The sequence below is a fragment of the Oryza glaberrima genome, chromosome 1, assembly GCF_000147395.1.
Source record: "Oryza glaberrima chromosome 1, OglaRS2, whole genome shotgun sequence".
Taxonomy (NCBI): domain Eukaryota; kingdom Viridiplantae; phylum Streptophyta; class Magnoliopsida; order Poales; family Poaceae; genus Oryza; species Oryza glaberrima.
In genome coordinates this window covers 10,412,688-10,440,129 of record NC_068326.1, presented here as the reverse complement: position 1 = coordinate 10,440,129, position 27,442 = coordinate 10,412,688, and the positions used below count along the sequence as shown (strand labels likewise).

The window sequence follows — 27,442 nt, the reverse complement described above, 5'->3', positions numbered from 1 at the left end:
TCTTATTTGCCCATATCTTACAAGATCTATTCGAGTTCTACTTGGAGAGAAAGTTGCCTACCCGTATAAATACAATGCCCCCTAGAAGGGTTCGGCATCAAATCAGAAGCCATCACCACAAGCCACATTGAGAGATAGCCAGGAGAAAGTCGATCGCTAACCGTCAACCCAAAGTCATCGGATCTGTTCTCGGTGAGTACTAGTCGACTGGTTAGATTAGCTAACTTGCTCCCTCACTATAATCACTGTGACACCTCGCTGAGCTATACATATAAACTGAAGTAGGGTTATTACTCATCTTGAGGGTCCAAACCAGTATAAAAATCGTTTTCTTCCGTCTATTTTATTGCAATCTCGCATATAGTTTAGTATCAATGATCCCAATACACCACAAATACCATAGTCGGGTATAGCCCGTCGACAAAATTTAATGCTCGAACTGTTTTTTTAAAAAAAATGGAGGGAGCTGCTATTTTGGCACTATCAAGTGGTGTGGAAAGTAATTTACAACAAATTCAATTTAGACCTATATTGTACCATCATTTTTAGCTAAACATTAAGCTGGGGTAAACCTAAGCTACACTAAATGACAGGTTTAGGGGTGACACTTAGCTATCGGATTATGGGTCTACAATGTTTGGTTTCGAGTTTGGAAACCCAGGTGAGAGTTTGTTGCAGGATAGTTTATTATTAATTCTAAATTGCCTATATATAATCTTATATATTATCATAATTTCATTACGCCAGATTGGCCCAGCCTTGATGGCCTACATGTAACAAGACAAAGTACCTTGTCACGGATGGCCTCATCTGCGATTGGTTGAACTGGAGGCCGTTACAAATGAGATCATGAGCTGAGGCCCGTCACATGTAGGGAGTCACCTCCAAAAGGCCAAAATATGCACCTGACAAAGATCACTCTGTGTTGGGCGCACATGGCGGCCCGTCACAGGTGACTCCCTACCTGTGATGGGTGCCAAGTAAGAAATCCATTGGAGACGAGTAACAATCACCTCTTACGGGTTTAAACCCTTACCTGTCAGAGGTGTTGGATCCCTCCAACTATTTTCCATCCCAACCCCGTGCACTGTTCACATTTTGGGTGGAGAGCAAGGGGAGCAATTTTTTTGCTAGAAATTAGAGGTGAAAAAAACACGTGATAATTATCTGATAATGTATTACTCCTTCCGGTTCTATTATAATTGACGTTTTGGACAAGGTTGAGGTTAAACTTTAATAACTTTGACCATCAATAACTTTAAAAATATTTAGTTTAAAGAAACTAGAACAACATATATAGATTTGTCTTTCAAAACACTATAATAAAAGTAAAGATGCATTTATTTATTGTGTATATTATAATAGAAAAATAAGGTCAAAGGTACATTTTGTAAACCGTGTCATTGTCCAAAACGTCAATTAAAATGAAACCAGAGGGAGTATGTATTACTAGATATCTTATTAATCGTAGATGGATCAAAGTTGGATGTACGGTATTTCTCATAGGAGCCAAGAGTATAGGGATGGGGTTTTTGAATTCCTAAGTAATGCAGAGAATGATAGGAGAGCTAGGATAAGCGAATAATGCTATGTCCTTGTGTGGACTGTAAAAACGAGAATATGTTCGCTGAAAGTTTATGGGTGCAGTCTCATTTGATCCGTAGAGGATTTACGAAGGATTAAAGTTGTTGGGCCAAGCATGAAGAGCAAGAACCACTGAAAAATGCAGTCGATGAAGTGCCGGATGTAAGGAACGAGCAAGATCGATATGGCTTGTTCATCCCTTTTCCATTAGGTGGTGATACCATAGATTTGGACCCTGATACTCGATCGGAAATATTGCGTGATGCTAAAGAACCAGACAACGACGAGAGGGATTTTGAGAAGTACAACAAGTTGATGGCTGATTCTGAGGCGTCTTTATTATATCTCGGATGCAAGCACATGAACACACATTTTGCTAGTTATAATGATCGGGCACTTCGAGAGAGCTTACCAATAGGGCCATAATCGACGAAATCACCACCGACGTGTGTTCATCAAAACCACTAAAATAGGCTCTCTGTGTGCGCGTGGGATACCCATTGGCCTCTCTTGCAAGCTCACGGGCCAGAGCTAGCAGAGAGACTTACGTTGTGTTTGTGAAAATTACTTCTCGGCCAGTCCCTTTCATGCTGTTAAGAAAAATGAAAAATCACACCCATAGATGTTTGAGATCGATTGCTTGTATTCCTGTGTGTTTTGTTCTTTTATCTGACCATTTTTTGTGTGTTGTTCCGTAACTATGGAGAAGTCTATTTTGTGCTTTTGGTGTGAAAGGAATATGAGTTTTGTGCATACTAATATTTGGTACTCCTATATATGAATGTAGGAGTATATCGTACGCTTAATAAACATTAAAATCCCTTCCATGCAAAGTAGGGGAGAAGGGTCTTCCTACATTTATTAATTATAAAATGGACAAATCAACGTTAACATAGGCATGTGGGGGAACAAAAATAGAAATTCAGGAGAATATATGATATCATGATATGATCGGACCAAATTTCATAGAACATGACGCGAATAAGTTGAAAATTCAAAAGCACACATGAAAAATTCTCAATGTGCATTGCAGGTGGCTCTGATTGGTTGAGCTATGTTAACTTTGCAACCAAAATCAATTTAAACGTAAAACATATCTATCTATATTATAGTCTAAAAGTTAGCTGAAAACTAGACTACGATAAAAAAAAACTAAAATCATTGTAATTATTTGAAATTTAAATTTTAGTTGCAGTTGATAAGTCAACTAATAGGCTACGAGACTACAAGCAAATGCCAAGTGAAGAAGATAGAGGAGGCGGCGGCTAGTCCCTCCAAACCTTTGAAAAAAAATTAGCATAACTTAAAGGGATAATTGTGCATTTGACCATATTTTAAAGTTCAACTATCAATTTTATCATGTTTTATTTTTTAACTTTGCTTGTTTGACCCTCCTTTCCGAAACTAAAGCTACTGTTTGATCCTATTGTAATCACAATGTTAACATTGTAGCGACAATGAATTTAGAGAAGAAAAAAAAGACTAAAATGCCCTTGGATGGGAACAAACTCACTTACCTTATCATCGTTTCCCTCTCCTCCCTCCTCAGCATTTTCCAGCCCCGCTGTAGCACCGTGGCCGTAATAGAGTAGGCCAAGGTGGTCTCTAATGAGGTGGCCGTCATGGAGCTCGCCATCGAGCTGCTCGGCGTGTGCACTTGGGGCCGCACGCTCACACTGTAGAAGGGGGATGCCAAGCATCATGGCTACGTGGAGAGACGACCCACACCGTGGCTACCGGATCTGGCCACTACAATGCCGACAACAGCCGAGCGGCAGATAGCTGAGCGGTTACTGGTCATCGACGCCCACTAGGATACCCCCTCATTTTCATTTTTCCTTTTTATTATGAATCCAAAGTTATTTTATTTGTTCAAATATACATTTTTTGTCAAAATTTTCAAATTCATCACATATCTAAAAAATTTTAAACGAGCATGAAAATGGGTTGAACAAACATAAACTTGATAATCAAATAAGCAAGGGTATAAAAGTTACTCTTTTTTTTTGTCTAAGTTAACACCGTTATGGTGTCTTTATGGAATAAGTTAGACCTAACCTTCGATTTTTAAAAATAGGGCCAAACAAACAAAGTTGAAAAAATAGAGTTAAATTGGTAGTTATACTTTTAAAATAGGTTAAAATTAAGAACACAATTGCCCCTATATTATGGTTCCACCAGCTGCCAAGTGTTGAGCACCCCTTGAATTAAATTTTGGTAAACAGATTCATGCCACGTACGAAGAATATAACTAATTAGTTCTCTATAAAGCAAGTACGAATTCTCTGTTGATGAACGATATCAATCAGGGACTACGATTGGATGAAAGGAAAGCAAAGATTCTCGCAAAGTGATATTAAACCTTGGACTAACCTTTTTCCACACAATTGATCATTTCCGCTGTACTATGATGCTGTCTCCACGACTTATCAGATAGCTATCCTTTTTCATTCTTTGCTTGTGGTTGCTAATACTGGTGTCTGAGGAATAAGTGGGAATAACCACATCTTTTATTTGTGGAAAAGGGAACAACCATATGGCTTATATCGCCACAAACAATATGTATTGCTTATAAGTACGGGAACATATCCTGTGCACACAAGCTTCCCGTACACATCAACTAGCAAATGTCAAAGAAAATTCTAGAAAAAATTGGACACATATACTTCCAATAGTACTACACCTATGTATGAAGTCTTATCTTCAAATTCATTATATTTTAGCCATAAGAAAAAAAAAGACAACATTCGGACAGACTTTTACTCTTAAAATTGTCCAATTTTGTTTTCTACGGGTAAAATATAATGAATTTGAATATGAGACTTTACATATACGTGTAGTACTATTAGGAGTAAATGTCTGATTTTTTTTCTAGAATTTTTCGTGAAATTTGCTAGTTGGTGTGTGCACGGAAAGTTTATGTGCATAGAATATGTTCCCTATAAATACTAATTAAAACTGTAGAGGTATGATTGTATTATTGTCCTCGAGTATGCGCCAAACTTGAATAGTTTACCAGAAGAAACTATAATTTTGGTAAACAATTTTAGTACTCCTAGCAACTCAACAGTACTACGAAGGTGTTGAGAAATATACCTTATTTGGAGTTGAACAGAGATTTTCTATAGTCGTCGACGAAATATATATTTTCTATTGTAAATTTTGATATCTAATCAATGCTTAATCAATGCTAAGTAGCAGGATATACCATAAATTAGGGGAGAATTAAAGTTCAAATAGAACTACATTTTGGAGATAATTCGGAATAAAATAATAAATATTAAAAGAACAATTTGTCTTGAACACATCATGAGATTAATCCAAATTTGGAAAAAGAAATAAACTAAATTTTATTTTATTACTAAGAGGACAAGCAGAGGGCGGTAAAAGAGTAAGACGATGGTGGGTGGCAAAACTTTTAAGAACTATAAAAAGGAAAACCCAATAACGATTAGGTTCAATTTTTAAATTTCTAATGATAATAAAGAGGAAGAGTAATGGGCTAGCCGTAATGAGTAGGGTAATAGGGTGGTGGCTATATATTGATGGAATATCTAAAAACTATAATATAGAACCCCAATGATAATTATATTTTATTTTTTAAATCCTAATAACAATAAAAGGAGGAGCGGTGGGCATGCCGTAAAAAAGTAGGATGACGGCGGTTGATAGGACTTTTTGAAATAAAAAACAATCCCAACGGTAATTAGGTTTGATGTTTAAAATCTCAATAACAATATAGGGAGAAAAGGTATGGTAGGTAGTGACAACGTTTGGCTGGAATTCTAAAACTATAAATAGACCATAAACTCTAAGCTTCGATTTTTAAAGTTGTCAAGGGGGATGAATAGAAGCTGTGATGGGTGGGCAAGCAACTACAGGGGAGGGCTGAGAAGTAGGTGTGGTGGTTGGTGTGAGTTTTAAAAATTATAAAACTAAAAACCCAACGATAATAAGGTTTAAGTTTTTTTAAAATCCCAAGACACAATGAGATGACTATTTAACAAATTTTAAAGAAATTTATGTTTTAAAAAATTAGATAATTTTATATAGTTGCTAGCCGTGCAATTTTACGGGCCACCCCGCTAGTTGCTTTAAAGATAAAGTTATTTTTGGAATGAGTAAGATGGTGAAAAATAAAGTTATTTTGAGACTGGTTGAAAAAAATAGTGATCAATTAACTCTATGCTTAATGCTTTTGCCGCTTGCATGTAGGAGAATTTGGCATCATCGATCTGAAAAAGTGAGCAATGCTAGTACACGTAAGGGCAGAAAAGCATGCATGCGTACGTACTTTGATCCAACGAATGCATCGTGCTGAACTATGTGTGTGTGTGAAATTATTCGTACTAAGTTTAATTTTGAATCGAACGGGCCAGTGCATGCATAAAATTCAGTACATAAAAAAGACAGGGATCGGAGGCGGCCCGGGTTCGATCGATCCCATTCGTCCATGACCATTCCAACGGTGCCTATATATACAGCCCTCTCCAATCCTCGTCTCGACTCACAGAACAGAACACACACACCAAAATACCCACGACATATATAACACTACTCGACAACCTTCGAGATGGCCAAGTGGTCAGCTTCAACAACAACCTTCGCCGCGATCGCCATCGCCGTCCTCCTTGCCGCCGGGCACGCTCTGCCGGCGATGGTCGTTCACTGCGCGGCGGCGAGGGGCGGCGCCGCAACGACCACAGCCGCCGGCGCCGTGCGCAGGCTGCTGGTGCAGGTGGTGGTCTCGCCGCCGACCGGCGACAGCTACCTCGGCAGGGTTAACACGAACCCCGGTCCAAGCCCCGGCCCCGGTCACTCCGGAGCGGCGCGCGGATGAGCCGGTAGATGTCCCTACGGCGGATTTAATTAGCGATCGATAATAAGCTACTTGCTCCGTTTCATATTATAAAACTTTATAATATTGTCTATATTTATATATATGTTAATAAATCTATATATATATATATGTGTGTGTCTAAATTCATTAGCATATATATAAATATGGACAATGCTAAAAAGTCTTTTAATTAAGATGAAACAGATGTAGTACATGATTAAGCTTATTATACATGTATGTTACGAACACACACGTATGCGTACGTGTTGCTGCGTGGTTTACGGTACAGATTCTCACTATGTATGCTACTTCCTCTGTTTCACAATGTAAGTCATTTTAGTATTTTTTCCACATTCATATTAATGTTAATGAAACTAGATAGATATATATGTCTAGATTCATTAACATCAATATGAATATGAATGTTGGAAAATACTAAAATGACTTACATTGTGAAACGGATGGAATATTTGCCGTTAATTTGTTTGTGCTATATATACATATATATGCATCGTGTGAATAACTCAGGCTTCGCTCTTGAAGACGAGGAGCTTTGTTTGTACGTGAGATATATGTTTGTTGTTTTCTTTTTCTGAAATATATGTGAGATATTTGTATTGGTGTAAGCAAGTTTACTGAAGACGTTGGGTACGTGATATAATTAAATTACAGAATATTGTATCAGACAAATTAACTTAGCAGAGAGCAACTTACAGGCAATTCTATTATTTTTAATATGTTATGTGTTCACGTACAGTGTGGAAACATCAAACATAATGTCCAATGTCCAAGCATACGAGTATGAAAAAAAATAAATATTTACGCGCATGAAGATTGAAGACCCTCCACATTTGCTAGATCGACAATCCCCGCTTCAGTTCGTCTTTTCCTTAAAAGGAGATTGCCCCCACATTAAAACCACAATCAATTTTGAACTCAATAATTGATTCTATGATTCGATTAATCCTTTACACATCGGAACTAATTCACAGGAGTTTCAAATATGAGAAGCTCCGATATCGAGTAACTTCTTAAAAAATTCAACAGTTCACACAATCCACGCTCTCATGGCTCTTTTGGATTGGAGGAATTTAAAGGAAAACTGAAGGAATAATGCCTTTATGAGTCATTTGGTTTGTAGCTAGGGTTGCTTCAAAGGAAATACTCCCTCCGTCCCATAATATAAGGGATTTTAAGTTTTTTCTTGCAACGTTTGACCACTTGTCTTATTCAAAATTTTTTGAAATTATTATTTATTTTATTTGTGACTTACTTTATTATCTACAGTATTTTAAGCACAGCTTTTCGTTTTTTATATTTGCAAAAAAAATTTGAATAAGACGAGTGGTCAAACATTGCAATCAAAAACTTAAAATCCCTTATATTGTGGGACGGAGGGAGTACATAGGATAGGAAAGTTCTGTTACTTGAGAAATTTTAACATGAGGTCTAACGTACGGCCCTCATGTTTTCAAATTCCTAGATTTTCAATGGATTCTCTCTCCAACAAATCAACATATAATCTTAAATTTCCTTTGTTTTTTTTCTAGAATACATCCAGACACATGTTTTAACCTATTTTTTATCATTATTTCCTGTCAATATAGCGTGATATCTTAATTTTGTATTTTTCCTATTCCTATATTTTAAAAACCATATGTTCAAAAGAACACACAACTCGAAGATTAGGCAACTTTGTACAGTGTTATTGAAATACAATCCATGATAGAATCTTTTTTATTTTTAGACCTTTCTATTTTTTTAATTTTATTAATAAACCATTCCAAACGTATTTCCGAAAAGTGAACCTTTTGACCACGCTAGCAGCGTGGTCCTGCCACGCCAGTAATTGTGACGTGACAAGATGCAGGCGTGGTGTGATACAGTTATTTGGCTACACCAGAGGGACTGGTGTGGCCAAAAGGTTAATATTTGAAAATACTTTTTGAATGGTCTATTAATAAAATTAAAAAATAAAAAGTCTAAAAAAATAAAAAAAATTTCTCCATCATACATGCATACCCAGAGATCAAATTAAGCCGACGGATCAGCGGAGCCGCACGCTGGCCTCCTCCTCTCCCGCGCGTCTCCACTCCAGTTTCCCCTTTTCTCCATGGCCGATCTCCACCGCACCTACCGGGGCGACTCCTTCCATCCATCCTCCTCCGTCGCCTCCCCCTCCTCCTCCTCCGTCCCCCGCCGCGCGCCACCGTTCTTCCCCTTCCCTTCCCGGCCGAGGCGATCGATCGATCCACGCGCCCGCGCGCCACCGCCGCTGATCATAACAAGCACCAGCAGCCTCCCTTCTCCGCGCGCGCGGTTAGCTCGCGGCTCGCCATGGCGCCCAAGACGACGACGGACCCTTCCACGTCCACCCCGCCGCCGCCGGGCGCGTTCAGGCGCTGCAGCGGGCGCGTGCGCGGCGCCGGCATCTCGTGCGCGGGCTGCTTCGGCGACGCGGAGTCCAAGCGGCGGCGGCGGGTGGCGGGCTACAAGGCGTACGCCGTGGAGGGCAAGGTGAAGGCCTCGCTCCGCCGCGGCATCCGCTGGTTCAAGCGCAAGTGCTCCGCCATCTTCCGCGCCTAGCGCTGATCCCTCCAAGAACAACGCCGCCAATGCCAACGCATACGCGCCTCGCCTCCCCTCTCCTCCTCGTCGAAGGTAATTTTTGAAAGAAAAAAAAAGAGAAGGAAAAAGAAAAACACAGGGCCTTATTTAATCATGCAGATTCGTGGTTGCGGGTTCCTATTTTGTGATTATTGATCAAACACCAGATGCTGCAAAGTGCATCACCTCTCATCGATCCATGCATGCATGACGCCACAATGAATTTCTTCCTCGCAAAAACAAAAGACCGAATACTTCCGACGAATTGTCAAGATACTCATTGGGATCTTAAATGTCTTGTTTGGGCGTAATTGTTTGGACCAAATATGGAATGGAATTGCTTGATGATCTGAATATTTGCCAAATTTGGTTCTAACTGGTGTGTATGTGCCCAAATAATTCTATCGTGTATTCCCATGTTTGTTTTCGACATTGGAATACCTGTCGTTAACATTATTGTTGATGCTGGATTGCACGTCAGCTCCAAGGACACACTTCGCAAACAAATTAAATCCGTTGATGAATTCTGGGCCAAAATAATTCTGAAGTTACAAAATTTTAAGAGCTTACAGTGAAAAGAGAATTTCAGGGACAAGTGTGCAGATCCAGTTCAGTTAGTAATTTTGTTGAACTGGTGTCATGAATCAACATTCATTGGCATGGCCCATATATCGGATCTAAACACCGAAGAAATGTTTTTTAAACCTCTTCTTTTATTTATTAAGACAGTCAAAGATAAAAATGTTAGACATCATTGCAATATATCACTCAGGAGTTAGGACCAGGTTTGGTCCTTTCTCATGTACTAGTAATTTGCTAGGTTAATTTAGGCCCTGTTTCGTTTCCTCCAAAATAGCAAAAGTTTTGCTATTTTAGAGCAATTTTTATCAAAATGGATCTAAACACTAGTAGCAGAAGTTGTCAATTTGATATTTGTCATTTGGGAGTCTAGAGTAGCAAATTTTGCCAAAAAGTGCGTTGGGAGCCGTGCTCTCTCTATCTTTACCAGTAAAATGGCAAAACTTTACCATACAGCTAAACACCAATGCAACTAGCAAAACTTCAATGCCAAATCTTTTGCCACCGAAACTTTTACCAAAGAAAATTCGGCATAGCAAATTGATCTAAACAGGCCCTTATTTCACTTGCATCACTTCTGATCTGCAACTGCGCCCTTTAATTTTATGCTTTTGAATATGGAATCAGAAGGCACTTCTCTAATACTATCGGCCCTTATCAGAACTGCTTTAATTTTTTATTAAAAAAAAGAACTGCTTTAATTTTCAGCAAACTTTTTTTGAAAAAAAATGGCCAATTTCTATGTTTCTTCTTAAGGGGCCAATGAATTGTGCTATGCAAACTGTGCCAGATTGGTTTGTTCATTATGGGCCGAGAAATTTCGGCCCAATCTGACCTTGTTAAAAGGCCTCCAATCGGCGTCGTGGCTTCGTGGGGATGACTCTATCACGAAATTCAGGGGCATTTCCGTCAAAACGGCGTCTATCCACTCACCCGACCGTTGCCTGTATGCGTTGCGGTGGAAACGCGCCCGTGCGGTTACCGTTGCGACTCGTAACTTTTCCGCGACCCCGATTTCAAAACTCGGAAACCCGCGCAACACCAAAACCACTTTCCCACTTGCCGAGCGCGAATTTGAAACCAAAGGGGAGATGAACCGAGAGAGCGGCGGCGCCATGGCGGCGAGGCGGTTCTCCTTCTCCTGGGCCGACGAGGTGGAGCGCGAGGAGGCGGCGGAGCAGCAGCAGGAGGAGGACGACGACGAGGAGAATCAGCCGCCGCCGCCGCCTCGGCGATGCGGGGAGACAGGGGAGCAGGCGAAGGCGAACCCGTTCGGCGCCGCGCGGCCGCGGGAGGTGGTGCTCGCCGAGAAAGGCGTCGACTGGCGCGCCCGCGACCGCGAGCTCGACGACGCCTCCCGCCGCGGCAGCGCCATCCGCAGCAGGTACGCGCAGGCGCAGAGCCTCCCCCTCGCCCGTTGCTAATTCGATTAATCCGCCCCGCCGCTTATACAGGAGTCGCGTGCACGGCAGCAAGAGGCACGCTCGGGATGCGCCCGTGGCGGCGAGGCGGCACGAGGACTCGACGCCGGCGAGCCGCCGCCGCATGATCAGCTTGCCGCCGGTCAGCTACGGCAGCGCATGGGGTGGTAAGAGGAAATGCGCCGGCCAGGACGAGCCGTCCCGGCAAGACCGGCCGGTGGCCGAACATTGCCGGAGAGTTTTCGGCCAGCTGAACATCGGCGAAGGCGGCGAATTCTCTCGCCGGAGCTCCACCGAGAGCCGCGGCTCGGTCTGCACCGATCGAACCGAAGCAAGCAACGCTGCAGCTGCAGAAACGGAGACCAGTGTTGGTCAGAGGAGGATGAGTAGGAGGAGGAGCAGGAAGAACGTGAGGAAGATGGAATCAACCAAGTCCAAGAAGCAGCAAACTCTGCAACTCTAGGTGGTGGCGTGAAGCTGCACGGTGATGGTCTCACCTGTTTAGTGATTACTGATTTCTGCATCATTTAGGGGCTGTTTGGTTTCCAGGACTTATTCTAAGTCCCTGTCACATCGGATGTTTGGACACTAATTTGGAGTATTAAACATACACTAATTACAAAACCCATTTCATAAGCTTGGACTAATTCGCGAGACGAATCTTTTGAGTCTAATTACGCCATGATTTTGACAATGTGATGCTACAGTAAACTTTTGATAATTATGGATTAATTAGGCTTAAAAAATTCGTGTTGCGGATTAGCTCTCATTGATGAAATTAGTTTTTTTATTAGTCCATGTTTAATACTCTAAATTAGCGTCCAAACATCCGATGTAACATGGGCTAAAAAGTTTTAGCCCCATCTAAACACCCCTTACTGCTACTCCACTGTCCATTGATTACTGACTAGTACTAGACTGAACTAGCTATGGATGATTAGACGTGTACCTAATGCAGTACTAGTATAACATGTTGCCACAAGTTTAGGCAGTAGAAGCGACTAGCTCCGTCTAAGATGAACTGATTATGATGATTATGATGTGTTATATCTAGTTGATATGTGATACTCCCTCCGTTCAAAAATAACTTAACTTTGGTCCCTCCTAGTATAATAAATATGGACTACCCTTTGTCTAGATTCGTTGTTCTAGGAGGGGTCGTATCCTCTTCTATGTTAAGTTTTTTTTTTTTGACGGAGTACCTTCCAGTGCCAACATCTAGTCCTACTGAAAACAATGTGTGTGGCTGTACATATATGTTCATCTTGATGCCTGTTCATTTGTGTACTCTCCCTTGTGCCCCATTTTCATTTTGAATCTGCATCGAGGTTAATTTAATTTAGGGACAATTTCGTTCTTACCCCTACTTCGATTGATTTTGCCCCTGATTTTTAGGGTTTTCGTTTTTGCCCATACTTTTTTGAAACGAAACAGCCGTATGCCCCTATTCCGTTAATTCTTGCTAACGATGTTAAATGTGGGGGTAAAAAGAAGAAGTATACCCTTAGATATTTTCGGTACTTTTGTACACCACTTTCAAATTTGACCCAAATTTTGGGAAACTTTCACAATTTTTTGACAAATTAAATTACTGCTATAGTATGGCATCATGATCAATAGATTTGTATTTTGATTATCTATCCTATAGTTCGCCAACACGGTCTTACATCCTTCATACTTCATTCATCAAATCTAATGGATGAAATTCATCCAATGCATCAAATCCAACGAACCAGAGCTACAACTCACACCTCTCGCGAAATCACCGTACTCCCATCCCTCAAAAACAGCATCCGCCATCATCACTGTCATATCCGCACGTGCGAAAGATCGTGCTCATGCCATTGGCCCCACCGCAATCGGATAATGGCGAGGAATCTGGGACTAAAGATGGGTATCTTTATTTTGTCCTGGGTGAAATGATAATGGTGGCACGAGCACGCTGATGTCGGATGCGGTTTCTAAGGGATGAGATGAGATGAGAGTATGATGATTTCGAGAGAGGTGTGAGTTGTACGAGGTGGGACGTGGAGCTTTGGTTCGTTGGATTTGATGCATTGAATGAATTTCATCTGTTATATTTGATGAATGAAGTATAAAGGATATAAGACTGTGTTGGTGAACTATAGGATGGATAATCAAAATACAAATCTATTAATCATGATGCCATACTATAAATTATACAACAATAACCATGAATTGAAATGATTAAAATTGGTATATAGTGAACTAATTGATTAGCACACCTTCACTAGTTTAGCTTCAGGAATCAGTCTCGCTCTCCCTTGCGCACGCCTAGGCCTCGCATCTATGTTGGGGGGCATGGGCCCCCCTTTGGCCTGGACCCTAGACAGTTGCACAACTGACCTGGTATTGTATGAAAGGATAAACAAATTAAAATAAGAAATACTACACAATTTTCCACCATTGTACGAGAATGTGATATATCCGCGTGTTGTAGTCACATAGTAACAACGACAATTTCCATTTGCAATTAGATACACATAGTGCACAAGATCAGTCATTTGCGCATCAACAACATTGTTATTCAATAGCTAGATACCTAGCTCCAGAGAATTGGACTCTAGATAATATAGTTCAGAGTTCTTAAACAAAGAATATAGTTCAGGACCAGAGAATAATATAGCTCAGGAGAGATCGATCGATTGCGACCAGTTTAAACAAGAATAAAACAAAGTGCACACAGTTATGCTAGCTCTCCTCTCCTGCTGATGAAAACTACTATCTTAATCAAAATATCACCCGTTGGTCAGTTTGGTAAAGTTAGGATGAAGTTTAAAATTATGTTTCATTTAAATTTTGTGGACAAGATCAGTTATGCGCGCATTGACAGTTACCCTGATGAGGACATGACTACGGTATCTTGACTTTCATGGTATCTCGACTAGATTATACAATTATTGTACCAACTACTCACTGATGAATAAATTATCAAACAAAGGATACTATGTTCTCCATAAATTCATATTCTAACAGGGGCAAACAAACTAGATCAAGAGGCATATCTATAGATTTGATGTGGCACAGAATACTGGAGACAATCATAACTCCGCTAAAAGGTTTCGTGCTACATATTTAAACTCTATTAAGGAATAAGAATAAGAACATGAGCCAATATAGAACTCCACTGGCATGTTTAATGCCTACTAAGTAAAAGAAATTAGAACAGCAGCCAATAATAACCCCAGTGATGTTACCCCAATATAAACTCCACTATTGTTTGATTCAACCATCAACAAAATTTGCTTGTTAATATCATTGGCATAACGAACTTGAGGAATGCAGCTAAATTTAATTTCACGCCTTGGGAGTCAAAAGAGGATATCTAAGAGTTTATTGGTCATAAATGATCCTACCAAGATAGTTTTGACCTATATGGGAATTGGTAGTCATGTATGCTGCTACAACTGCCCTTCAAAGAACAACTGAAATTCACTATTAACTAGGTCTTGGGGCTAATGCCACAGAATTTATCACAACAATGTGATTTTTGTTGCAACACATAGGGGTTATTACGACCACAGTGTATTTTGGCTACGATACGGGGACATGTTGCCACTAATTGTGTAGTGTTGCGTTTTTAATTTTGTTAGTTGCAATAAGTAGGATATATCGCAACAAATATATTTGCATTGTAATTTGGGCAAAGTTATTTCCACGCTTTTTGTAATGGTTGCAATAGTTGTCCATGTTGCAACGAATATAGAACACTGATATTAGTACTATCGTGTGTTGCAAAAGAGTCTATGTTATGTCAACACAAAACTGCAGTGTTGTAAAAGGAATCTTATATATAGCAACGCAAAACAATATTGTTCCAAATAAGTCTTAGATATTGCAATGCAAATTTGAATCGTTGCAACGAGTCTTAGATGTAGCAATAAACACCGGGAATCGTTGCTACTAGCAAGGTTCTATGGCAGCAATATTATGTAATTGCTATGTAGAAGAACGTTTAGTGGCAATAGATGAGTTTAGCGGTGTCACTAGGGTTGTCCATGGGTCTTTCTATTGTTAAATTTAACTTTGCATCAATATGGCCCAAGTTGGACTCAGCACATACATAATTTGGTCTACACATCGACAGCTGGGCTGTATATGAACTTAGTTCGTGTAAAAGAAAACTAGTATGAGGAAACCTTACCCTAATCGAGGAAATCTCCGCATTTTGTACACTATTATGAAACTCATGCATTCATTTGCATCACATGGATTCAGTTTCTAGCTCAGCACAACTACACATGTGACCTTCTGTGATGAATTACCCGTGGCATTGGAGCTATGCATCATTATACCATTTCTTTTTATGATTTTTGGTAGGGATTGTGTCGGTAAGTTATGATTGAAAACACCATAAACGTCATAAGTTATGATTGAAAACAACATGGCATGAATTTGTAAGCAGTTAAAAATTACTTAATATTTCTAGAATTTATAACAATGTGCAAATCAATTAAGTGTAGCGAAGTAAAAAGGGAATAAAATTTTCTTAATAAATCACGGTCTGAATTATTTTTCCTAAATTCTCATGAACTAAAATACTATATTGAATTTTTTGGAATTTTCAGAGCCATATTATTGATTTTAATAATACAAGATTTATTTATCCAATTATTTTAAACATAAATCAACGAAATCTCTTGATCGGTATTAGGTTAATTTTGGCCCTTTTCGAGGAGGGTGAGGAAAACAGCCCACCTGTCAGACCTCTAGTATTGGACTGATTTTGGCCCATTCCGTTACCTCTCTACCTCTTACGAGGAAGTCTATTTAGGCTCTCTCTCTCTCTTCATCAATAATAAAAAAGAGGAATGCATAATAGACTTATTCGGCCTCTCTATGGATTAGGTGGAAAGGTAATGGTCTGAAATCAGCCCAACACTAATGCAGTGATTTTATCTTTTTCTATTTAAATTAATTCTAGAAATGATGTTTGCATTGTTAAAATTACTTCTTAAGTTTTCACAATTCCAGTAAAATTTGAGAGAGTATTTTAAGATATTGATAATTTAGGAAAAATAAATTTGTTTGTATCCCAGCTGCTCCGGCTAAACGCGCTGGCTCCGGGTCCGAGAACCTACCGTCACCGCCACGGCCATGCTCATCGCCTCCACGGAGGAGAGCCCCCTCACGCCGCTCCGCCTATGGCTAGCGCGCTCGCTGAAGAGAGAAGAGAGAAGAGAAGGAGAAGAAAAGAGAAGAAAAAAATGTGCAGCTGACATGTGGGCCCCACGTGATTTTTAAATTATTTTTTGCTAACTAGGATGCCATGTCAGCAAAACCGGGCAAAAATACTGCCGAGGGACCTCCGGTGAACGGTTTGAGAGTGTTTAGGGGTACACATTTCTGGTTTGGTAGTTAAGGGACCTCAAAAAATCTCGCTATTAATTTGAGGGACCTCGGTGACCTTATTCCAACCCAGAAGCTGCTGGCCTAGGCCCAGGTTGCGTTCGGTAGTAACCGCTTCCCAATGATGGTTTCTACCGATTCCGGCGCTCCAACCGTCATCCAAATGGACAGATGGCATGAGGAGAAGAAATGTGCTCTTTGGATGCTAAGGAGGATCTCCACTCTTCAAAGAAATCTCCACCTATAAATACCCATCATCATCCTTCATTCAACACACAACAAGCATGAGCTGAATATCAAGAGGCTCTATTGTATCTTTCATGTACATTAGAATATAGAGAGAGTAAGGGAGACCTTTACTTCTGTATCTTGTCAACTACTCTACTTTAATTGATAATATCTCTATCGAGTAACTGAGATTTACTTTGTGAAGATTATCTCATAGTTAGTCTATTAACATACTGGAATATTGTGCACTAGAGATAGTGTTTAATTTAATGTTTGATCAACATTAGATTAGTATTTAAATGGTATAGACGTGGTGTCTATATTATTTAATACCAGTATCTGTTGTGTATCCCACTGTTTGTTAAAGGTAGGTATACAAGTGGTAACACCTCTCGAGATCACTTAAGTCCTCCTTGTCCAAGTACGAAGTATAGCACGTTCTGGTATCAGCGAGAAAGCAAATATCTGAAGTATTGTGATAGGATTAAAGTAAGTTTTTTGTAGACACTGTTCCTCACTAGGAAATTATCTCTATCTTTTGCTCATTTTTCCTTGGATGAACATGAAGAGTAGCTGAATACACATGTTCCATGTGGAAATTCGATACCTTGGAATACTCCCGGGTGAAGTACTACAACGGTATATCCATGCCCTTGCGGATTTTATCTATCAACGTTAAGAAATACCAACAATGAACACAAGCCAAGGGCAAAGGGTAAGCAATGGAGCCAACAACCTTGATTTGGGGGAGGAGGGGTTATTTATAGTCATAGCAGCAAAGGGTAAGCAATGCAGCCAACAACTTTGATTTAGGGGAGGAGGGGGTTATTTATAGCCATAGCCTTAGATCTGCCCGTTGGAAGCAAAGATTCCATCTTTTGCAATTTTTGGAAACCACTTTCGGACATCCAAAAATCACCGGAAGGCAATTTCAGTTGAGCAGCAATTTTCGGAATTTTCGAAAAATTTTCAGAATTGTTTTCAGACTTTGCTACAGTACTTTTGAAATTACCGAAAAGTGCAAATTTCAGCACGAACTTAGCAGGAAAAAAAAACATTTCGAAAATTCCAAAAATATTTCGGAAAAGTAAGACATCACCAGATAGCTTTTTTGTCAAATTTTTACCATTTCGGAAATTCCGAAAACCATTTTTGGAGAATTCTGAAAATCACCAGAGAGCAAAATTAATTTTTGGGAACTCTGAAAACCATTTTCGGAGAATTCTGAAAAAACACCACATAGCAATTTGGTGGCCATATCAATTTCGGAAATTTTGAAAAGAACTTTCAAAAATTCCGAAAATCATAATAATGTAAAATCCAGTAAAGAGAAACACTTCAAAAGGAAGAATCAAACTCATCCCTATACATCAAGGTAACACCCTCTTTATTAGTACGGTTTTCCTACCAACTCAAGAGCAAATAGAAAAGTTGTACCAATATGAATACCTTCGTGCCATCTGTTTTCTTTGCTTTTATCAATGCTAATATGGTTGATTCTTAGCAACTTACTTCCTATGGCCTCGATCAATCCATCTGTGTTCGACAAGGCACTCACCAAGCCTTCGCTTGACATTCTCCCATGCATGATCCATCGCGAAGCAAGTCTTACCAACTCTTTACCGCCTCTTGCTTTCTTCAGTCACTTGTAACCTTAGATCACAATGAAATCTCGTTATATTACATATTAATCTTCATCATCTTCGTTGGTTTTTTTTCATCGGACTAATCCCTTACTCATACATTTAATAAGCGCATTAGTCCCTTAATCATTTGTCATTAATTAACCAAAATCTACTAGGGGCATATATGCTCTTTCACGAGGATATGCAATTTTCATATGCTGCTTCTTCTTGATGAGGGCATGATCCTATTAGTATAACAGTGTTGGTGTGTACTCCAACTACTATTTTTCTTCCTTGATAAGAAGATGTGACATGCCTGTTCTGAGCTTCCGTACCACTTGCCGGAGCTCAACTAGCTCCCCTTCTCGGTGGGGTACTTTTCGTGACTTTAAGTATGATAGTCCATCTTGCCCTATTTTCATCAGATGTCTCCGGTTCATTTAGGGGCGTGAGAAGCCGAAGTTTCTTATCCGATTTGTTTTTATTCGAGGCTTCTAGACAAGATGACGGATACATTTACTTTCTTCGGTATTTCACCCTCATCCGGTGCATTTTATTCATACAACTTAGTCGAACTCTTCATAATCACAAAAGTAATAAAAAAGTTATTGGGCAGCTTCAATTCTTTGCATATACTTCCGCAATGTAACATGCATCAGTCACTTTCTACTACCATATTTTCTATATAGGGGTTCATTCTCTCTCCCTAAATGACTAGAAATAATTCTTATTTAGACAAGGAATTAGGCTTCATAACTATCTCCGTTTAAAGTTTCTGACTTTCGAAAAAAGCCTTTTGTAATGTATTATGATAGTGGGATATGCACATAAACCAAGTAGATGTAATAGCACTAATTGCAGGGTGAATGTTTATGCCAATGATCTGAATTTTCTTTACGTGTCCGCTACTTTGAGGACTACATATCCTTTTCTACTGTGGATATTACAACAATTACATAGAAAATGTTGCAACTCTCAACTTATACTTAATTCGTTCATACGGATATTTGGTACTTTGTCCTACTAGTTCACCAATCATCAAATGCTATTATAGCATTGTTCTTGTGGACTTCTAAAGATGATTTAGTGAATTTTGTTTGAATTCACATGATTTTATTGGATCAATCTTAGCAAAGGCACGGTGTCAAAGAGACATTGGATATTCGCTACTTCAGAAGCACATCTATCCATATAGTGCCAAAATAGGACTGTAAGTATTCCTTGCAATCCAGTTCATGGATGCTAGAATTATACATTCATAGCGTGTGGTCTATGCATTAATCTCATGTTGATGCATACGCACACAAATCTTCATGACCGGTAAACCAAAAGAACTAACGCAAGTACTCAACTAGTATCGTTCTTCTCACTAGACACGCATCAACCTCTCTACCCCAAAATCAATACGGCCCCCGTCAAACATGCCCAAAAGATGGTGAAACCCAAACACATTTGTCACTTCACCTACACATCTTGGCTACAGGTTGCCCAAGAAGAACAAGTCGGATAGCACCTCGCCCTGATGAACTCCATCCGGGCCCACCAACTCCCCGTAGTCCCAGGAGAGTGAGCCCCACATGTCATCGTTGGCGAAGCCATCGTCCAGGCCCACCAGGTCCCAGTCCATGGACTTGTCGCCCATGTCCTGGCCCACAGCCTCGGTTGGGCCACTGGGTCCACTAGGCCCACAGCAGCCACTCTCTGCAGAAGACCCATCCTGGCCCACCTCAGGCTTTGGGCTCACCGGTCCCACGGGCCCACTCACCATCTCCTCGCTTAGGCCCAGTGGGCCCTCCTCGAGCCCATCTGATGTGAGACCACTGGCGCTCGCCTGTGCCTGCTCCTCCCTGTGGCTGTGGCTAGCTGCCGAGACGTTGTCAATGCCGCCGCCGCCGCCGCCGCCGCCGTCGTCATTGTGCGCAGCTTCTGGCGCGGGGGCCTTGTCCTTCTCCTTCGTCCTCGTCTTCTCCTTCCCGCTGCTGCTGCGGCCCGTCCGGCCGCCTCGCCGCTTCCCGCCGCCGGGCAACTTGCTGAGGTCGACATCGACGACGGCGCCGCCGCCGCCGCCGCGGAGGAACTCGTATCCCTTCCGGCTCAGGTGCGAGTTCCAGTAGTTCTTGATCTCATTGTCCGTCCGCCCGGGCAAGTGGCCGGCGATCAGGGACCACCTGATGGCGAGAAAACGGAGAACCAATCAATCACGGATTCACAGCAGTAACTAACAAGCATGTAGTAATTCTGTACTTTGAAATCCTGCACTGCTGCGACTGCGAGGAGAAAACGGCATATGGCTGGCTGGCTGGGGATGCTTTTGCTGTTTTGCATGCGTGCGCCGTTGCAGCGATGCTGCTGCCGGCCCCGGCGAGAGTAACGGCGGCGGCACAGCCACATGCCGGCAATGAATGCGCGCTGCTGGCGATCCAACCACCGAGCAGTAGTATGTTTACTTACGCGGTTGAAGTGAAGTGAAATCGCCCGCCACATTGATGAAAGCTCGGTCGCAGCTATGAAAGGGAAGGATACGTGCGTGCATGATTTTAAAATCGCTTTTCTTGGCTTCTAGCATGCTCGCCATCCGCGGCATTTACGCCATAGTGGCCAAAAATGTCTAGCCAAGGCAAGTTGCTGATCGTGTCAGCAGCTTGGCCACGTACTACTGCTGCTGCTACGTGCTACCGCAACCCTGTACATGCTGCACTCGTTCATGCAAAAAATGACAGGCAGTCCAACGATGGGAACAGAGTCCCTTTCTCCTTAAATCCATCGAGACAAGACGAGTTAAAAGCCCCCTGTCTTTGTTGACCCCACTACCGACACATATACTCTCTTTTTTTAGGAAAAAAAGAAAGAAGGGAAAGAACTCTCAACATTTTAATTCAAAAATCAAACCAAAATCAGGCTATAATATGAAGCTGAGCCCAGCAGAGTGTAAACAAAAACGAGAGGCCACGCGGCACCCCGTTCCCGTTCTCGTCGAGCTAGGAGCCAAACACCGACAAACCCTTTTCTATCAAGTTTCCACGTGAAAAACGAGGCTAAGATTGGAACCAAATGATATACTCTACGAGTATTATCATAACCGCATGTCATGTACGAATATATACGAACCGGACACGTATTACGGCGTGCTACGCGTGGAAATATAGTAGATTAGTAGTATTAGTAGTAGTATAATCAATAGATAGCCCACAAGGCGCCCATTCGTGCTGGGCTACTTGCAGTTCACGTTCCTCGCCTGATTCGTGCGCCACCTCAACGTGTAAACCATTACTCCCTCCATTTTAAACATAGAACGTACTCCCTCCTTTCCTAAATGTTTGATACCGTTGACTTTTTTAAACATGTTTGACCGTTCGTTTTATTCAAAAACTTTTGTGACATGTGTAAAACTATATGTATATATAAAAGTATATTTAACAATAAATCAAATGATAGAAAAAGAATTAACAATTACTTAAATTTTTTGAATAAGACGAACGGTCAAACATTTTTAAAAAAGTCAACGGCGTAAAATATTTTGGAATGGAGGTAGTATTTTATTTCGGTAGGACATGGTTTTGATAAACAACCGATTCCCTTATAAATCACTTATATGACTTCCCTTATAAATCACTTATATGACAAAATAGTATGATTATAAAAAAATATAATCATACCAAAATACTTTTGAATACGAACTAGTAGCATCAATTTTGCTCCACAAAAAATATAATCCATAGTAGAGTAAATTATTAGTTAAAATCTTCTCCTAACAAAATAAATAAAATACATCATGTATTATAAAATGGATGGCGTAGTTTGCTCTAGTAAAGTACTTCCTCCGTTTCACAATGTAAGTCATTTCAGAATTTTCCACATTCATATTGATGTTAATAAATCTAAATAGATAACATTATGAAAAAGATGGAGTATTAGTCATTGTATTGTGCTTTTCTCAAGTCAACGATACTTCCTTCAAAGCCCTTATATAGTATTTCCTTCGTTCCAAAACAAGTGCACTCCACTAGTTTAAATTTTAAGGGCTCCTTTGATTTGGAGAAAAAACATAGGAATTTTAGAGGATTTCAATCCTATAGGAAAATTTCCTATGAAACCCTTTGAAACAAAGGATTGAATCATATCCAATCCTTTGAAATTCCTATGGAATGGACGAGGAAATTTAGCAAGAGCTTCAACCTCTTGCTAACTTTCCTTTGAGTCTATCTCTCTCATCCAATTCCTATGTTTTTCCTATGGTTCAATCAAACGGTCATTTCTATGTTTTTCCTGTGTTTTGCAATCCTCTGTTTTACACTTACATTCCTATCAAAATCCTACGTTTTTCCTATTCCCACGTTTTCTCAATCCTGCGATTCAAAGGGGCCCTAAATTAGAGGAGTACACTTATTTGAGACAGGAGAGTATATCCTAGTGGAGTGGTATTTATAATTAAATCAATAATGTGAAAAATACGTCAAAGTATGTCTCCTAGCAGTTGGGCCATCAAATCTCGTGCATTATTTATTTATGGTGAAGTCTTTGATATACCACCAGCAGATCTCATTCTTCCCTAGGCATACTTTTTATTGAAAGAAAATGGTTTTTCCGCACTTAATTTTTAAAATTAGGTAAATTGAGCCTTCAATATGCTGTACTGTATTCAACAAAACTTACACGTACAAACTTACAGGCATGAGAGTCTGTATCAATAAAAATCACAATTGTATCATTCAATGCCTAAAGATTAACTATATATCAATTATTATATATTATAAACCTAAAAGACACTCTCTTAATTCTTGATGTTTTGGACAATAACACGATCTTCGTAATATATCATTGACCTTGTTTTCTATTATAATGTATATAAAATAAATAAATGCATATTTACTTTTATTGTAGAACTTTGAAAAACAAATCCATATATGTTGTTTCAGTTCTTTTAAACTAAAGAGTCAAGTTTGACTAGGAACTGGAGGGAGAGGGAGTAGCTTAGAATGAGTTATCTACTCAATATATACTGAGGTAGAAAGTTGTTGGTCAAATAGTAGTTTGAGAACACGTGTAACTTATTAGTCCATAATCTGAAAATACTGCGATCAAGCTAAATATGTCGTTGTCATATGGCATTAACTTTTTTAAGTCCTTATTCGCCGTAAAATCTCTTTACCTTTTAAAATGGTACAATAACATCTTTATGGTTGTATTGAGTGGTACAGTACGATTGTGATTATCATTGATACAGACTCCTAATAAGTACGTTTTGTTGAATACAGTAGAGTATAACGTCACCATAAGGATCATGTTACTGGACCATTTTAAAAGATAAGGTATTTTATGGTGAAAAAGGACTTAAAAAGTTAATGTGATGACAATAACATACTTGGACTGCATTATTTTCAGATTATGGACTCACAAATAATTACGCGTACCACGGTTCACATGGATTACTTACATGTAAACCCTGTAAATAATTGGCTATAATATATTTAATCATCCATAAAGAGCCAAGCTCAAATCTGCGTCTTTCTTTAAGGGAAAAAAAATTGGAGATCAAAGTACTAATCAGTCCGAATCAAATGGGACCCTAGCTAACGACAGCGGAAGCGGACCCGCCATCCGTGTCATCTGTCAGCAGCATGGGAAATTTTCTCTGCGCTAAATTAAAGCCTGTCGCTGACAGCATCTCGGTATGCATCTCCATTCTCCTGCAAGTATTTCCCGCTTACGCTAAGCAGCACTAAATACTGTCATACTACGGCTGAGGCGAGTGAGCCTTTGGTTACGCGACAGTGGGTTTAAGCCCCCGTTTGAGTTCACTAAAGATTGAGAATTAAATGGGTAATTTTTTAGTCAGATTGCTTGCAGGTACTATATTGAATGGAGATTATTCGGCAACAGCCTCAGTAGCTATTTACGAAGAATGTAATCTAATATAAAGAGGTTTGGATAGCATATCTATTGAACATTGCAACAGGGGAGCAAATAAAGTTGCTCATGAATTGGCCAGGGTAGCTTTTAGTAGGAAAGAGTCTTGTACTTGGGTCGATGAACCTCTTGGCTATATTCTAAGCACTTTCACAAACGATATAACTATATTTAATGATCCATAAAAGCTAACCAAATGGCATTCCAAAAAAAAACACGTAAAATATAAAAAGGAAACTATTATTATATTACATATTAAGGTTTAATTATTTTTAAAAATTATCTGATATTTTAAAACAAATTCTATTCACACTTAGCAGTTTAAAAAAATATGATAGAAAAAAATCAAGATAAATTATGTCTTCACCAGGAAAGAACTACTCCACGTGGATCGATATATCGATCAGCGTCTTGGCATGAAAGTCCGGCGTGTCGTGAATCACGCGCGGTCGGGTTAGCCCATAGAAAAAACACGAGCGTGACCCGGCGCGTGGAAAGCGACCCAGGGGGATTGGCGAGGTAAAACAGCGTGATTTACGGTGGTAAATTTTCGCTCCAAGACAAAGGTTATTAGGATGGAGCCATGGAGGCTGGCCTTCTTCTGTTCTTTGGCCTTTGGTCATGGAGGAACTGTAGTTAAAGGGCAGGGGAAGGTAAAAAAAAAGAATGGGAGTAATTCGCTCTAAGACAAAGGGAAGATCCAGGCTTTTGCCCTTGGGTACTTCAAGAGCAGAGTCGCAGGGAATCGATCAATCGGCATTTCTTGTATAAACGTAAATGCAATCACTCCATTTTTGTAGTACTAGTAAATAATCCTATCTGCGTGTCTTCTGTATTTTTAACCGGCAAAAAAAAAGGAGTATGTTACTATATGATTATGACTTTTTAACTGGCAAAAAAAAAGCAGAAAAGTGCAGGAAGCACGAGAACCAGGTATCGCAGGCTCTCGTATGTGGCGTTTCTGCATCATTTCAGAGCGAAAGAGACTCTAGATCATCAGACTTGCGAAAGCAGGCTTGGTAACATGTGCTTCGAGCTCCCGATTCTAATTTCTGATAGGAAGAGGAAGCCATTCGAAGCTGTGGGGACAATCTTTTTTTTCCAAAACAAAGACGAACAATGCTCAGAGGCAGACGAGCTTGTAAAACTACTAGGCGGCGGCTAAGATTCAGGGGCTTCGTTTCCTAGCTCTTTCTCAAATCTCAACTTCGTGTGATTCGTATCAAAACAAAACGGAGAAATGCCAAAGCGATCGTGTGTGTATAGATATATGAACCATGCAGATTGAAGTAATGGAGGGGCAAAGTAAGAAGGTACTACCTGTTGCCGAGTGTGGCGTGGAGGTTGAGGATGATGTCCTCCTCCTGGGGCGAGATGTTCCCCCTCTTGAGGTCGGCCCGGAGGTAGTTGATCCACCGAAGCCTGCAGCTCTTGCCGCAGCGCAGCAGGCCGGCATTCTTGGGCATCGACCTCCACGCCCCTTCCCCGTTCTCCCGTATGTACCTCGCCAGCTTCTCGTCCTCCTCCTTCGTCCACCTCCCCCTCCTCAACCCCACCTTCTCGCAGCAAGGCGCCCTCCCCATGCTTTTCCTCCCCGGGCGGCGGTGTGCGCGGGTCGAGCTGGGAGAAATGGTGGAGCCTGCCTGCCTGACGCGCGCTTGGGCTCTCGGATATATGCAGCGTGCAGCGTGGAGTGACGGCTCGTGCGTGTGTGAGCTGCCAATTAAACTGCGGCGACGGTGGGGGTTGGTCTCTCGACTCTCGGCTCGGCTGCGCTGCACGGGGCGACGCGACGCGCGGCGGTGGGGGTGACACGTGGGAGGCCACGCAAGGGTCGTCGTCGCCGTCCGTCTCGAGCGTTTCCGTGCGCCCCACCGCGCGGGGGGGTTGGGTCCACGGAAGTAATGAGCTGGTCCCTGACAATGTGTGTGAACGGGTTTTGGGCTGTGTTTGAAGAAACGTTGGTGGGGTTTTGTTTTTTTTTTTTTTTTGTTGATGCGAATAGAGCACAGATTTTAGGGGTTTTGTTTGGATGTAGAAATTGAGAAAAAGACAAGTTTTAATGGGACAAAGAGAGCTAATGTATTTGGCAATTCCATTGCCTTTCCTTCTGAAAACAAAGGGAAGGAGAGCTAATGCAGGATGAAGTAAGCTTTTTGACGTATCCTTGTCTCGTGCATAAGACCCCGCACCAAAATGGATTATATTTGAATAAAATTCTAAATATTCCTCAGAGTATATGTACATAGTAGCATTATGATTCCAAATCTTTTTTTTTCTTTGTACTAGAAAAAATCATTCTATCGTTGGGTCGGAAGTTTGCTCCAGAAAAATTCAGAACAAAACGAGTTAATATTTAATTAATCATACACTAATCTATCACTTTGTTTTGCGTGTTGAGGAAAAAGGATTCACAACCCTCTCAAACCTAAAATGCTTACATATATGTGGACGTGACTAGGGATCGGTCGCCCGATCGAAATCTTCAAAAACCGAGCGCTGATGTCATGACGTCAACGTCCGATTTACCTGTAAAATTATTTTAAACTGATTTTTCTCTTAAATTAGTTATCCAAATTATGATTCGATTGCACCATTAAATTCGTTGCACTTAAATCTTTAAAACAAGACCACACACGGATATATTCCGACGAAAAATAATTTTTAGCTTATTATTGAATTTTTTTTAAATGTTGCACGATGTTTCACCAGGTATATCGGAATTGTTTCACTAAGTAGATCGAAAATGTTTCACTCGTTTAATTTCTGTGTTATTTCACCTTATATAAAAACAATGTTTCAGCAAATAGCGAAAGAATAGTTTAGTTCACTGCAACATTTGATCCATACATAGTGAAACATTATAAGTATACTAGGTGAAACATTTTTCGGTGGAACAAAAAATAAAACGAATTCGCTTAATAGGGGGTTTCCAAAATGTGTGGGTTTTTTTGTTGCAATGGAGTATTTCAGTTCACTGCAACATTTAGATCTATACATAGTGAAACATTGTGAATACACTAGGTAAAATATTTTTGGTGGAAAAAAAATAAACCAAATTCCCTTAATAGGGGGTTTCTAAAATATGTTGGATTTTTTTTTCAATGGTAGGTGGGAGTAGAGGACGGGGTGGGACCCAGGACCTGCATGCACATACGTGGGGAGAAGGGCGCGCGGGGGGAGCGCCCAATCCGGCTCCCCCCGTCGGTCGCCCAGCATGCAGCATTCTCGCATATATGTACACACACATTTTCCTTGCATCTTTCATGATTTCATCATAT

General features: G+C 40.5%; 3 protein-coding genes across 3 annotated transcripts; 2 read left to right on the top strand and 1 right to left on the bottom strand.

Moving 5' to 3' along the window:
* Positions 1-8,541: 8,541 nt before the first annotated feature.
* LOC127759967 (uncharacterized) lies at positions 8,542-9,387 on the top strand. The gene has a single exon (XM_052284176.1). The coding sequence runs from the start codon at positions 8,762-8,764 to the stop codon at positions 9,008-9,010; it is 249 nt and encodes an 82-aa protein (XP_052140136.1). The 5' UTR covers positions 8,542-8,761; the 3' UTR covers positions 9,011-9,387.
* Positions 9,388-10,633: 1,246 nt separating this feature from the next.
* LOC127782401 (eukaryotic translation initiation factor 4B1-like) lies at positions 10,634-12,871 on the top strand. Its single transcript, XM_052309585.1, has 2 exons — positions 10,634-10,994; positions 11,065-12,871. Exons 1-2 carry the CDS (start codon positions 10,702-10,704, stop codon positions 11,492-11,494), a joined length of 723 nt encoding a protein of 240 aa, XP_052165545.1. The 5' UTR covers positions 10,634-10,701; the 3' UTR covers positions 11,495-12,871.
* A 6,575-nt stretch (positions 12,872-19,446) lies between these two features.
* LOC127782392 (myb-related protein P-like) lies at positions 19,447-25,862 on the bottom strand. Its single transcript, XM_052309573.1, has 2 exons — positions 25,482-25,862; positions 19,447-20,422 (listed from the first exon to the last, which is right to left on the bottom strand). Exons 1-2 carry the CDS (start codon positions 25,742-25,744, stop codon positions 19,732-19,734), a joined length of 954 nt encoding a protein of 317 aa, XP_052165533.1. The 5' UTR covers positions 25,745-25,862; the 3' UTR covers positions 19,447-19,731.
* Between the last annotated feature and the right edge of the window lie 1,580 nt (positions 25,863-27,442).